Source organism: Urocampus carinirostris, chromosome 1, assembly GCF_059441175.1.
Source record: "Urocampus carinirostris isolate Australia breed hairy pipefish chromosome 1, RoL_Ucar_1.0, whole genome shotgun sequence".
Classification (NCBI taxonomy): Eukaryota; Metazoa; Chordata; class Actinopteri; order Syngnathiformes; family Syngnathidae; genus Urocampus; species Urocampus carinirostris.
Window position 1 is genome coordinate 69,076,666 of NC_142349.1, and position 14,603 is coordinate 69,091,268.

The 14,603-nt window shown below is 39.2% G+C and overlaps 1 protein-coding gene across 1 annotated transcript in view; it reads right to left on the minus strand.

The window, feature by feature from the left end:
* Window positions 1-3,417: 3,417 nt before the first annotated feature.
* Window positions 3,418-14,603, minus strand: part of LOC148376686 (uncharacterized) — a 61,180-nt gene continuing 49,994 nt past the window's right edge. Inside the window, exon 6 of the mRNA XM_088349896.1 lies at window positions 3,418-4,602. Coding sequence (XP_088206022.1) covers window positions 3,470-4,602 — 1,133 coding nt within the window. The 3' untranslated portion in view covers window positions 3,418-3,469. The remainder of the gene's footprint in view (window positions 4,603-14,603) is intronic.

Genomic DNA, 14,603 nt, shown 5'->3' on the forward strand with positions numbered 1-14,603 from the left:
TTTATTTTTTCCTAGCTGTTATTTTTTCTTTTTGTTCTCTATTGACTTTTTTTTCCTTTGTTTCTTTCTTTTCTTTTTTTACGGCTTTTTTTCTAAATTTTTCCTTCTTTTTTTCTCTTCCTTTTGTTTTTTTTTTTTCCTCAGCTTTTCACTCCTTTTTCATTTTGGTATTTTTTTTCTTTTTTGTTATATTCCCCCTCCCTTTAAGTCATTTTGTGCATAATTTTACATAATATTTGGTCATATAGGGATGAAAGAAGCAAAAACAACCTGAAGAGCCGTTTAGGACCCGAAAGAGTCGGTTCCTTTTAGTGAGCCGAGCCGAAGAAGCCGGTTCTCGAAAAACTGCGCTGGATAGATTTTCTTGTGCGCTGAGAATGTGCGGGCAGTGCGCGATTGCGCACGCGCGCAGCTTAGAGGGAACATTGGTCATCACACCTATTATGTCAATAAAGGAATTAAGAAGATTTGTCATTTTTCAACTCGAAATGGAGATGAAGCACACTGCCACTTACTGGTCATGTTAAGCAATGGAAATTAATACAACACAATGTTTCATAAAAGGCTTCATTCAAAAGAAAACAAGCACTAAGTCGGACACATTATAGAAGTCATCCCAGGATACAACAAAAAATGTATACAGTAGATTCCGGACTATAAGCCGCTACTTTTTTCCCAAACGTTCAACCCTGCGGCTTATTCGGTGATGCGGCCAATTTATGTCATTTTTCTAACGGCCGCCAGCGGCGCTCGAGTACAAAAGGTAAGATTTAGACCGGTGGAATATATGCGCCGAGGAAGACTGCAATTTCTTGGCTTGACTAGCGGCGAGAGATCTTTCTCTAAAACTGGCCGTATGCGAAAGGCAACATTTTCGCAAGTCTGCCAGGGGATCCTGACAGCGTGGGGCAGCATCAAAAATTCCACCATCACCAAGGGGTTCCGAAAAGTCGGTCGGAGAGGAGGGCACAGAATCAGGAGTGGAGGGAAGCGTAGGAGGACGTCGATATGACAGTTTCTTTCCGACACTGAGGAAGACGACTTTGATGGCTTCAGTTCTAAGGAGGAAGATGAGGACGGTTTACCGTGATTTTTACAAGTACGGTATGTTTTTTTAACAGACCCGTTTACTGTGTTGCGAGCGTGTTACTAGCGTGTTGCTACCTGTCACAGGCACCGTTTGGGATTATTATTGAAGCTTTGAAAACTCTCTCGGTGTACCGTCTTTCTTTGTAAATATGTGTAACCATGTATAATATGTATTTGCAACTGTATATTTTTGTAACGTATTTATTTTAGAGACTTATTCTGATGTGTTTTGCACGGGTGAATCAAAAAGAAGGGGCGAAAACAACGGGGGCTGACGGAAAGTGGAGTAAAAGTGAGACGAGTTTGTGGACGCGGCGGACAATAGTGGATATATATTTTTCCCACCCTTACCTTTGGAAATATACACTTATTTTCCTTGGATTACTTTCAACGGGACCCCGACTCTGCAGGTCCGCATCAAACCTTAAGTATAGGTATCATTTTCCGTTCATTTTGGCAGCTGTGAATTTTGGACTGTGTTCTTAAGGACATTCATTTTCAATCGCGGGACTCAAAGTCAGGTTTGGGTTAATTTTATGTTTGTGCTGCATTTTTTAATGTGGGCGCATGCGGCTTATATACAAGTGCGGCTTGTGTAAGTACAAAATGGGTTTGCCTCTCAAAATGTGGTTGGTGCGGCTTATAATCAGGTGCGCTCTATAGTCCGGAATTTACGGTACTACTGCTTCACTTGGATGATGATGCTGATCTCAGAAATTGAACAAAATCAACTTGCCCAATGGCTAAGAGTTCTACACTGAAACATACACTTTACAGTATTTTCCGGACTGTGAGTCGCAGTATTGTTCATAGTCTGGCCAGGGGTGCGACTTATACTCCGGTGAGACTTATATGTGAAGTTATTAACGTATTATTTGAGTTTTAAATGTGTATTACTCTAAGATGGCGCTCTTAAACAGAGAATGAATGTTTGATTGGTTTTAGTGACTTGGAGTGAAATATTAGATAATAGAATAGAGGAAGAAATTAAAAATGTGTTTTTCAAGAAAAATAATCGACTTTGCATTTTTGGTGACCTTGGTTGCTCACTGCCTGTTTTTCTCATATTATTTTAAAATATTATTTACACTTTTACTTCATATGATTACTTTTTTGGATTAACAAAAAAAACGCCAAATAATATTTTAGCATATTTCTGTAAGATTTAGACTATACATACAGTATATTGCCTCACACTGTTAGGACATTTTATCATTATCACACGTCTTTGCACTGTACTTTGTGAGTTTTTTTCAAAAGCAGGTGAAATTCTCTGCAAAACAAAACACCACCTAGGTCCAAAAAAATTGGTATCGGGCATGGCGGCTCTATTTTTTTCAGTTCTTTTCTGCATAAAATGAACTGCACTGGTCGCCTAATTCTGCTTTTTGTTCACCAAAAAGTGATCTGCACTAATGCAACCTTGATCCATTACCCAGATCGCATATTGTGGCAAACAGGGACTGGCAGAGGGGACCTTTTTCGTGCCTGGCGGCTTTTTTTGTCTGTTCTTTCCACCTAAAATGAACTGCACTCAACAGCCACAAGCCATCCTTCTTGGTTGCTAATTGTTGAGGCAGCTATTTTTGCTGTTCTGTCCACCAAAATGTGAACTGCACTTGTCTGGTCGCGATCCATTACCCAAAGTTGCATATTGCGGTGAGCGGAACCGATAGAGCGCACTTTATCCGGGACAGACGGCTTTTTTTTTGCCTTTAATTCAGCGTAAAATGAACAGCATTCAGTCAGCCGCAATCAATCATACCCAATCCATTATTGTTGTGAGCGAGACCGGCAGAAGGCATTTTGTCAGGAGGCCTGGCTCTCTGAGATTAAATGCATTTTTTGTGGCCACGATCTGTTGTCCACAGTTGACTATTGCTGAAAGCGGGTGCCAAAAGAGTACATTTTCCTATTCTTTCTGCCTAGAATGTACAGCACCAAAAAGGCCGCGATCCATTATCCCCGGTCGACCACTGCTGCAAATGGAGACCGGCGCATGTTAAAAAAGTAGTTGTCCTTAAAGAGGACAGAAGAACATTTTGGGTTATCTGATTTAGTAGATCAAGTAATAAAAAGGTTATGGATGAGGTTATAGCAAAGTGGAACCATCAATCTTTCAAAATCAAAAGTCTGATTAAAACAAAACGGACAATTACACCATTCAGTCTTCTAGTCAAGTCATAAAGATTTAAGTGTTTTATCCATAATTCTTGTCTGAGATTGGCCCTTATAAATGTGAATTGAGTACCAATCAGGTTCAATACTCCATCCACATACAAACAAAGCATGCATAGACAAGTATTAGCAACTTCCTTATACAAAAGCATGAAGCCCTTGGAATTAGTAGCCCCTTGTTAGTCATACTCTTCCCTGTAGTTCACCAACCTTCCAGTGAGGGAAGCAGTAGTGATGCGGGGTCCTGGTGCTTGGAGTGTGTAAGGGAAGTGGAAAAGGCTGCAGGTGTGGTGAACAGAGGGAGGTTTTCTGCAGCTTTTTGGGAAACATCTGGTGATGTTGGCTTCTCTACTCCGCCGATAGAGAAAGGGGCATTACCGACAGCTGTGGACTTATTTGTGGCTGTTGTTGGGGTTGTACGTGTGGCTGAGGGGATGAAAGGCTTAGCATCAACATTAAGGACCGATTCAAGCGCAGTTTTGGGAGTATTGGTTTCTGGGGCAGGTGAGGAGGGATGCGTTGACAATAAGGTGGAAGGGACATCCGAAGTTGTCTTAGCTGGCTGAAAACCAGTGGTTTTTGAAAGTGGGACAACGACATCCGCTGATGAGGCTAAGGCAGCTGAAGCAAGCACGGGTGTGTTGGTGATAGGGGTGGTGCTTTGGGAGTCGGGAGTAGAACCAGGCGGTGTTTGAAGGACTGAATCGAGAAAAGAGAACGTCTGAGAAACCGGGCTCAGGTTGTCCCCCATCAGCAATGCCAAATTTCCACTACCAGCCCCGTTCTTGTTGGTTGTGCTGCCCTGGTGTACATCGACTTTCTTGAGCTCATTGTGACTGGGAGATGAATCTGCGGTAAGGCTACTGGTCGGTGTTTGAATCGAGGTGGAAAAACCCTGCATGGGGTCTGATCTGAAAGCCTTAGAATCCAAAGTGTCAATGTCAGTACCTGGAGTCCAGGTAGGTGCAACTGAAGCTGGTGTGGGAGACGACGGCTGCTGGGGGGCTCCCCACTCTTCCGGGAGTCTTGCTCGACTTTTCATCTTCTTGCCTTTTACCCTTCCCCCTGCCCCACTTTCTCTGATATCCCACTCCCAGTTGTCTTCGTCCTCCTCGTCCACCATCTCCTGTCCTCCCTTATCCGGAAGACCGAGGCCGTTATTCTCCTGCTTGTCCAAGAAGCTGTACACTTCGTCTCGCCCCTTCCTCTTCTTCTTCTTCCTCCTCTGCTGTTGCTTGCTGGCTTCAGCCCCCGACCGTTCGGGGCTGAGGGGTTCGGAAGTGGACGACGTGGGGCTGCTGTCTTCCACTGAGCCGCTGGGTGAAAGGGTGGGAGCTGCCGAGGGGGGAAGGTTTTATAAGACCAGGAACCAGTCACACACACTAAGTCAAATATCAAAATCGAGCTCTAGAGTTTTCTTTCTTTTTTAAATGATTTTAACCCTTAGAATCTCTTAGCAAGATGTACTTAATTCAAGTTCATAACTTTTTTCATACTCGATTGGAAGAAATATACCTAGTTACTTTCAATAAACTTCACACATGTATAGTGAGATATACCGTAAATTCCGGACTATAAGCCGCTACTTTTTCCCCAAACGTTCAACCCTGCGGCTTATTCAGTGATGCGGCCAATTTATGTAATTTTTCTAACAGCCGCCAGCAGCGCTCGGGTACAAAAGGTAAGATTTAGACCGGTGGAATATATGTGCCGAGGAAGACTGCAACTTCTTAACTTGTGCACGAATTAAATTAGCGTAGAAATATCCTCACCATGCAAATTGCAAAAAGAAAGGCACATGACGCAGCTTCCAAGCTAAATGCAATCGAGCAGTCCGATAAAGAAGGAAACAGAGCTACTGCACGTAAACTTTGCGAGTGTGTTGCTAGCGTGTTTTGGATTAAGTGAGCGTGGGACGACGTCTATATGACATAGTCTCTTTCCCATACTGGGGAAGACGACTTTCATGACGTCAGTTATAAGGAGGAAGATGAGGACGGTTTACCGTGATTACTACAAGTACGGTATGTTTTTTTAACAGCCGTTTCCTGTGTTGCGAGCGTGTTGCTACCTGTCACAGGCACGGTTTTGGGTGAAAGTTATAATATTATTCTTAAAGCTTTGAAAACTCTCTCGGTGTACCGTCTTTCTTTGTAAATATGTGTAACCATGTATAATATGTATTTGCAACTGTATATTTTTGTAACGTATTTATTTTAGAGACTTATTCTGATGTTTTCCACGGGCGAATCAAAAAGAAGGGGCCAAAACAACGGGGGCTGACGGCAAGTGGAGTAAAGGTGAGACGTGTTTGTGGACGCAGCGGAAAATAGTGGATATATAATTTTCCCACCCTTACCTTTGGAAATATACATTTTTTTTCCTTGGATTATTTTCAACAGGACCCGGACTCTGCAGGTCTGCATCAAACCTTAAGTACCGGTATCATTTTCCGTTCATTTTGCCGGCTGTGGTTTTTGGACTGTATACTTTATATACAGTTACAATCGCGGGACTCAAAGTCGGGTTTGGGTTAAATTTGTGATTGTGTTACATGTTTTAGTGTAGGCGCATGCGGCTTATATACAGATGCGCCTTGTGTAAGTACAAAAGCGGTTATCCTCTTAAAATGTGGTGGGTGCGGCTTATAATCAGGTGCGCTCTATAGTCCGGAATTTACGGTATTTGGCTTTTAAATAAAAAGTAAACTCATAAAGTATAACTAATTAATACCAACGCTTACTACACTAAGAATCACACGTAGTACAATTACATTTACATATCAGCCCAGTGGCCTTGTGGTAGGTTTTCTTCCTAAAGTCTATATAGACCTTAGCTTTTTGTCCATGGTATAGTATAGTATAGTATAGTACAGTACAGTATAGTATAGTATAGTATAGTATAGTATAGTATAGTATAGTATAGTATAGTATACTATAGTATAGTATAGTATAGTATAGTATAGTATAGTATAGTATAGTATAGTATAGTATAGTATAGTATAGTATAGTATAGTATAGTATAGTATAGTATAGTATAATTCATTCATTTTAGCTCTGAAAAGTGACGGGTCCCGGGGACTCGCATGCTCAAAAATCTATGGGTCCCAACAGAGATATATGGGTCCCCATCACAGTTTATTGGTAATACAAATCAGTTATCACTTCAAGATTTTTCAGTTCACAACAATATTGTACATTATACAAAATAATATTGCTGAAATAATTATATTACGTAATCTATATATTCATGCAGTTTTAATCATTACAGTAAATTGGTAATACAAAAGGAGTTATCACTTCAGATTTTTCAGTTTGGTTTGCTGTCCCGCCACAGTTGTAATGCCTTCTCAAGGTCCAATCCATTATCATCCTCCTTATAGCGTAACTAGGAATATAATTTAGTCCATTTTGGCAGAAAAGTCCTTTTTTTGCTAGGAGTTTTCTTTTGTTTATTTTTTTTCGTCGAATCGTTCGCTTCAACACACGTGTTTTCCTTGCCTCCGCGATCTTCTGAAGAGTTACTCCGCCGTTTTTTCGTGCCGGAATTAATGCCGTTGTTATCACTCTCTGCAATATGTTTCGACGTATTACTGACACTGAAGAAATTACCAATTTTGTGTTGATTTGCGCCTAATACTAACTGTTTTTTTCGGAGGCATACTTCTCTTTAAGTCGACGACAAGCATCACAACGATGACGTAATCTTGAAACGAGATATCGTGTACCGAGATCGGCGAAAACTCGGACCGCGAGACCAAAACAGCAATGGCGGTTCTGCCTGACGAAAAATTTGGAGTGCGGTAAATCTTTGTTAAAAAAATAAGTACTGTAAATTCTGGACTATAAGCCGCTACCTTTTCCCCAAACTTTAACCCTGCGGCTTATTCAGTGATGCGGCCAATTTATGTAATTTTTCTAACGGCCGCCAGCGGCCCTCGAGTACAAAAGTTAAGATTTAGACTGCAACTTCTTAGCTTGCGCATAAATTAAATTAGCGTAGACATATCCTCATCATGCAAATTGCAAAAAGAAAGGCACATGGCCGCAACTTTCAAGCAAGACGCAATCGAACAGTCCGACATAAAAGGAAACAGAGCTACCGCACGTAAACTTCACTTTGCAAGCGTGTTGCTAGCGTGTTTTTGAATGAGGGAGCGTGGGACGACGTCTATATGACAAAGTCTCTTTCCCATGTTGGGGAAGACGACTTTGATGACGTCAGTTAAAAGGAGGAAGATGGGGATGATTTACCGTGCTTACTACAAGTACGGTATGTTTTTTTATCAGCGCTGTTTACTGTGTTGCGAGCGTGTTTCTAATAGCGTTTTGCTACCCTTCACAGGCACCGTTTGGGATGAAAGTTATAATATCATTATTAAAGCTTTGAAAACTCCCTCGGTGTACCGTCTTTCTTTGTAAATATGTGTAACCATGTATAATATGTATTTGCAACTGTGTATTTTTGTAATGTATTTATTTGTATTTATTTCAGACACATGCTGATTTTTACGGGGGAATAAGAAAGAAGGGGCGGAGCAAACGCGGGCTGATGGGAACTGGGGACGGGTAAAGGTGAGTGTTTGTGAACGCGGGAGACATTCTCCTTTTATTTTAGAAACTTATTCTGATATGTTTTGTACGAGGAAATGAGAAAGAAGGGGCGGGGCAAACGCGGGCTGACGGGAAGTGGAGTAAAGGTGAGACGTGTTTGTGGACGCGGCCGACAATAGTGGATATATATTTTTCCCACCCTTACCTTTGGAAATATACACTTTTTTCCTTGGATTACTTTCAACGGGCACCCGGACTCTGCAGGTCTGCCTGAAATGTTAAGTACCGGTATCATTTTCTGTTCATTTTGCCGGCTGTGTTTTTTGGACTTTTCGGGTATGGGTTAATTTCGTGTTTGTATTGCGTTTTTTTCAATGTGGGCGCATGCGGCTAATGTACAGGTGAGGCTTGTGTATGTACAAAATCGATTTTCCTCCCGAAATGTGGTGGGTGCGGCTTATAATCAGGTGCGCTCTATAGTCCGGAATTTACGGTAATTGGGTAATAATGACAATTTTGTGTCAAAAAAGTTGCGTCCCGGGGACGGACGTTGATTTAACACTATGCGTCCCAAGCAAAAATGATGCGCCTAGGACAAACGAGAACACTGGTATAGTATAGTACAGTATAGCACAGACATAAAGCTTAAAGTCCTGGGTTCCACTAACAACGCAAATCTAAAATTGAATTCATAAATTAAATAAAATAATTGTGTTCAACACTTAGTGCTTATATTTTAAGGTCTCTCATTTTTGTTATAGTGACTGGAAAATAATATATAAATATTGAATTTGAATATTTATAATACACTGTTAAAAAATATGTCTTGTTCCAATTGACAGCGGTTCAGAAGACCCCTGGGTTACAGCGTCCCTACCTTACGATATTATTACTTTCGGTGTGGAATATGTTTTTCGGACCATCATTACGACATTTTCCACAACATACTACACCCAAAAACATTTGTTTGCGTGCCGAAAAAAATACTAAATTAAAACTTTGCTGCGTTAGGACATTCTACAGTAAATGAGTGTCCTGATGTGGCTCTAAGATTCCTGTCTACTATTGGTTGACGTCATAAAAGATGCTGGTCTGGCATCTTGAAGATACTGAGATGCTATTGGCTGAACTATCTCCCACCATGCCTTTCTCTATTTTTGTTAGTTCAGGATTGTGTGTGCCTTATAAAAACACAAGTGGGCGATACAAAACTGCAATTGTTGTACTGTATCCCAGAACTTGCAGTGATAAAAAAACGAGGATTTAAATTACTATACCTTAGTACACACTATGAGTGAATGGTTAACACTATGCCTAAAGTACTGATACATATGAAGTATTATCAAAGTATACATATTTTTTCATGTCTAATTTATTTTTTTCCATTTGGTTTAACTGCTTGGATCTTGCACGTCCTTTCGATGGACAATATTCAGATTTGTTGTTCTGACACAGCAGGGGTGTGTACTTCCTATTACCAAAATATTTGTCTAAATGGGTAATACTTAGTTTGCAAAGGAATACTTAAATCCACAAGTGCTTCCTCTTTGATTTACTTGGATGGTTTGAGTGATATTATAAAAGTGCGCTTACATTTTTTACAAGTTTCTTCCCCAGAGCCATTACCACCCTATACACACACCGCACCAAAAACTGAAAACTCTTGCAAACACACTACCTCATACGAACGTAAATTGGTACTCATGTCTATGTTTCTTGCACAATGTTGACTGCACGATGTTTACTGCTCACCTTGCACAATGTTGACTATTTTTTTTGCACCATGTTGACTATTTTTGCACCAAATGCATATCGCACAAACCCTTACGATACCAACTGTATGTAACATCCTACATGCCGTCATTTCTTGGTGTAAATATTGTGTAAATTATAACTATAACCTTATCCTCCTTGTTTTATAACCCTATCTTCTCTGTTCCTTATCTTGGAGTATTTTTGTCATCACGGAGTCTTGGCTTTCCCGACACCGCATTACATCACCGGCTCGAACGAGACGAAGACTCCGGTAAAAACAGGGATCGGAGACTACGCGCTACAATAACAGCCGAACCATTGAAACACACTGCTCACTCGATATGGAGTTTCTAGCAGTATCGTGCAGACCCTTCTATGTACCGGGAGAGTTAACTGTGGTCTTTGTGTTTGTTGTTTACTTTCCACCGCTAACCATTTCACCGGATGCTAACGTTAGCATAGCGCTAAATCTCCTGCCCGCTGCTATCAATAAACAGCAGCTTGCACACCCCAACGGAGCTTTATCGTCGACGGCGACTTTAATCGGGCATGTTTATGGACTGTACTCCCAAATCCATTCAATATGTGGACTGAGCAATTCGGGAAAAACACTGGACTATGTGTAATGTAAGATCAAACATCAAACATTCCGGTTGTATCCACCAACTCTGTTTGTCCCTCACCCCCCTCCGAAGGAAAACAAAGCCTACTTACAACAAAGACAGTTAGTTCTTTGTTCCTTTATCTCTTTGTTTCCTTATCCTCACTGTAAATGTGGAACTGGAGTCGTCCAATTTCGTTCTCACAGCATATCCCATGTTGTAACAATGACAATAAAGGCATATTCTATTCTATTCTATTCTATTCTATTCTATTCTATTCTTGGTTTCTTCACCTCACTGTGAATGTGTGAAACTGGAGTGTCATGCCCAATATCGTTGTCATATATATGTTAACCCATTTTGTAACAATGACAATAAAGGCATATTCTATTCTATTCTATTCTATTCTATTCTATTCTATTCTATTCTTGGTTTCTTCACCTCACTGTGAATGTGTGGAACTGGAGTGTCATGCCCAATTTCGTTGTCACAATATGTTAACCCATTTTGTAACAATGACAATAAAGGCATATTCTATTCTAATCTATTCTATTCTATTCTATTCTTGGTTTCTTTACCTCACTGTGAATGTGTGAAACTGGAGTGTCATGCCCAATTTCGTTGTCACAATATGTTAACCCATTTTGTAACAATGACAATAAAGGTATATTCTATTCTATTCTATTTAATTCTACCAAATTTGTTTACAATTAAATTCTACAGGGAACTAACACATTCATTCTGGGAGTCGCTACTTGTTTTTTTTCTATGGGACAACAAATCAAATTGGCGGAAACATCACTAAATGGATCGAGGTAGATCTTCAAGGTTCCACTGTACTTTTTGGGTGCCTAAACTCCAATTGATTGAATTTCAGAAAAGTTCTACAGTTTAATGCATCTATAATACCATATTTTAAGGTACACAATCAGTTTAATTCACATTGAAATGGCATCATCATTGGCAGGGGATACAAAAAGCAATACAGACAACATGGCAAAATAGGCATCAACCAAAATAAACATTGTACAGTATTGCATGCATGATTCATAACCAACTCATACATGCTTGGAGCATGACATAAGACCAAGACCTACACATGCATTGGAAATAAAATAATAATAATAATAATCACACTTCTTTTGAATACATGAACAAGATGAGAAGTTCTCGCAATGCATGCAAATTCGCCCAAAAATAAACAAATCATTGTTCTCATTTAAACATGCTTGAAACAATCAAATCGTAACTTTTTTCCTTTATTTGTCATGACAATAAATATGCACTCATGGTAACTAAAATATGACTCATTATTACTTCACTGGAACTGAATGAGAGGTAGAAAGAGAAAACACAGAGAAACCGAAAATAGAAAAATGCTAAAACACAAAGTGATCGTCTGGACCCTTTCAATCAGCTTATTTTTGTCTCTTTCCTTTAAAATATCACAGCTTCCACTATCGACAGCACAACATTCGGCTTTGCATGACGGGATAAAACAATTCAAAATCGAAGAAAAAGCTGCACGGGACCCAGGGTTGGGTAGGGTTACTTAAACTGGATTACTTTCAATTACTTTTGGATGACTCCGATACCAAATATGCTAAATAAAAAAAAGAAACTAAATATGAATAAAATGATGACTCACAACACGTGGTAAGCTTTCTCTCCTGGCTTTGATCTCTTTGATCTCCGGCAAAACGAACATCAAATGCGACAGAAACAAAATGAAAATAAATCCAAACAGCTTGCCAACATCATTTTTGCCATTCCATGTGTTCCGTTACTCCCCAAGCCTGCACAAAATTTAGTAATTGTATTCATATTTAGTTTCTTTTGTCTTTTATTAGCATATTTGATTTTGTTTCTTTTGTCTTTTATTTGCATATTTGGTATTGGAGTCATCCAAAAGTAGTTGAAAGTACTTTAACTTGATTACTTTCAATGACTTTTGGATGACTCCAATACCAAATATGCTAATAAAAGACAAAAGAAACTAAATGTGAATAAAATGATGACTCACAACACGTGGTAAGCTCTCTCTCCTGGCTTTGATCTCTTTGATCTCCGGCAAAACGAACATAAAATGCCACAGAAAGAAAATGAAAATAAATCCAAACAGCTTGCCAACATCATTTTTGCCGTTCCATGTGTTCCGTTACTCCTTAAGCCTGCACAAAATTTAGTAATTTTATTCATATTTCGTTTCTTTTGTCTTTTATTAGCATATTTGGTATTGGAGTAAGCCACAAGTAGTTGAAAGTACTTTAACTTGATTACTTTCAATTGCTTTTGGATGACTCCAATACCAAATATGCTAATAAAAGACAAAAGAAACTAAATATGAATAAAATGATGACTCACAACACGTGGTAAGCTTTCTCTCCTGGCTTTGATCTCTTTGATCTCCGGCAAAACTAACATCAAATGCGACCAGGGTTGGGTAGGGTTACTTTAACTGGATTACTTTCAATTACTTTTGGATGACTCCAATACCAAATATGCCAATAAAAGACAAAATAAACTAAATATGAATAAAAGTATGACTCACAACACGTGGTAAGCTTTCTCTCCTGGCTTTGATCTCTTTGATCTCCGGCAAAACGAACATAAAATGCGACAGAAACAAAATGAAAATAAATCCAAACAGCTTGCCAACATCATTTTTGCCGTTCCATGTATTCCAAGCCTCCACAAAATTTATTAATTTTATTCATATTTCGTTTCTTTTGTCTTTTATTAGCATATTTGGAATTGGAGTAATCCAAAAGTAGTTGAAAGTACTTTAACTTGATTACTTTCAATTACTTTTGGATTACTCCAATTCCAAATATGCTAATAAAAAAAAGAAACTAAATATGAATAAAATGATGACTCACAACACGTGGTAAGCTTTCTCTCCTGGCTTTGATCTCTTTGATGTCCGGCAAAACGATCATAAAATACGACGGAAACAAAATGAAAATAAATCCAAACAGCTTGCCGACATCATTTTTGCCGTTCCATGTATTCCAAGCCTCCACAAAATTTATTAATTTTATTCATAATTCGTTTATTTTGTCTTTTATTAGCATATTTGGTATTGGAGTAATCCAAAAGTAGTTGAAAGTACTTTAACTTGATTACTTTCAATTACTTTTGGATTACTCCAATTCCAAATATGCTAATAAAAAAAAGAAACTAAATATGAATAAAATGATGACTCACAACACGTGGTAAGATTTCTCTCCTGGCTTTGATCTCTTTGATCTCCGGCAAAACGAACATAAAATGCGACAAAAACAAAATGAAAATAAATCCAAACAGCTTGCCAACATCATTTTTGCCGTTCCATGTATTCCGTTACTCCCCAAGCCTGCACAAAATGTAGTCATTTTATTCATATTTCGTTTCTTTTGTCTTTTATTAGCATATTTGGTAACGGAGTAAGCCACAAGTAGTTGAAAGTACTTTAACTTGATTACTTTCAATGACTTTTGGATGACTCCAATACCAAATATGCTAATAAAAGACAAAAGAAACTAAATATGAATAAAATTATGACTCACAACACGTGTTAAGCTTTCTCTCCTGGCTTTGATCTCTTTGATCTCCGGCAAAACGAACATAAAATGCGACAGTAACAAAATGAAAACAGCTTGCCAACATCATTTTTGCCGTTCCATGTATTCCATGTATTAGCATATTTGGTATCGGAGTAATCCAAAAATAATTGAAAGTAATCCAGTTAAAGTAACCCTACCCAACCCTGTCGGCACCTATATCTACCTTCTTATTGACTGCTTGCTATTTGCGGTAAGATTTTCTTGCTATAAAAAGCTCCAACAGGAGGAGTACTTAATGGATGTACCGATCCTGGCACACAATCGAAATAATGAATAATCCTTCCGGGCCCGCTCGCCTCAGAATAGTATAATCATTTGAGCATGTAGGCCACTAATGAATGTTTTCAAATTCCCTTTCAATTTCTATGACAACAACTGGAAATGGCTTCTTATTTCCCTCATGCTCCAGAATCTACTGCTGCGTGGCTCCAATAGATGAGAAAATACTGCAGGGAAGATGGATGTAAACAAAACAGACACAGCAGAGTACTGTAACTCGTCAGCTGCACGGCAAGGCTGCCCCCTGCTGGTCAAATAGTTTCCTTTGTGGTGCAGTGCTTTCCTGCATCTATTGACCCTTTTCCTGCCTACGTCATCACCGGATCAAAACAGCAATAGTAGGAGGGTGAGGTTGAATGGAGAAGAGAAGATTTATATGTTGAGTTCAATGTTCCCTGTAATTTTCATTACGGGTCTGAGCGTTCACAGAAAGTCGGTGAGCAACGCTTGAAACAACAGTGAGCAACCGTAATCCCAAGTGTGGCAAGATAATTAATAATAAAACATGTCCAAAATTTGACATCAAGTTACATTTTGCTGAG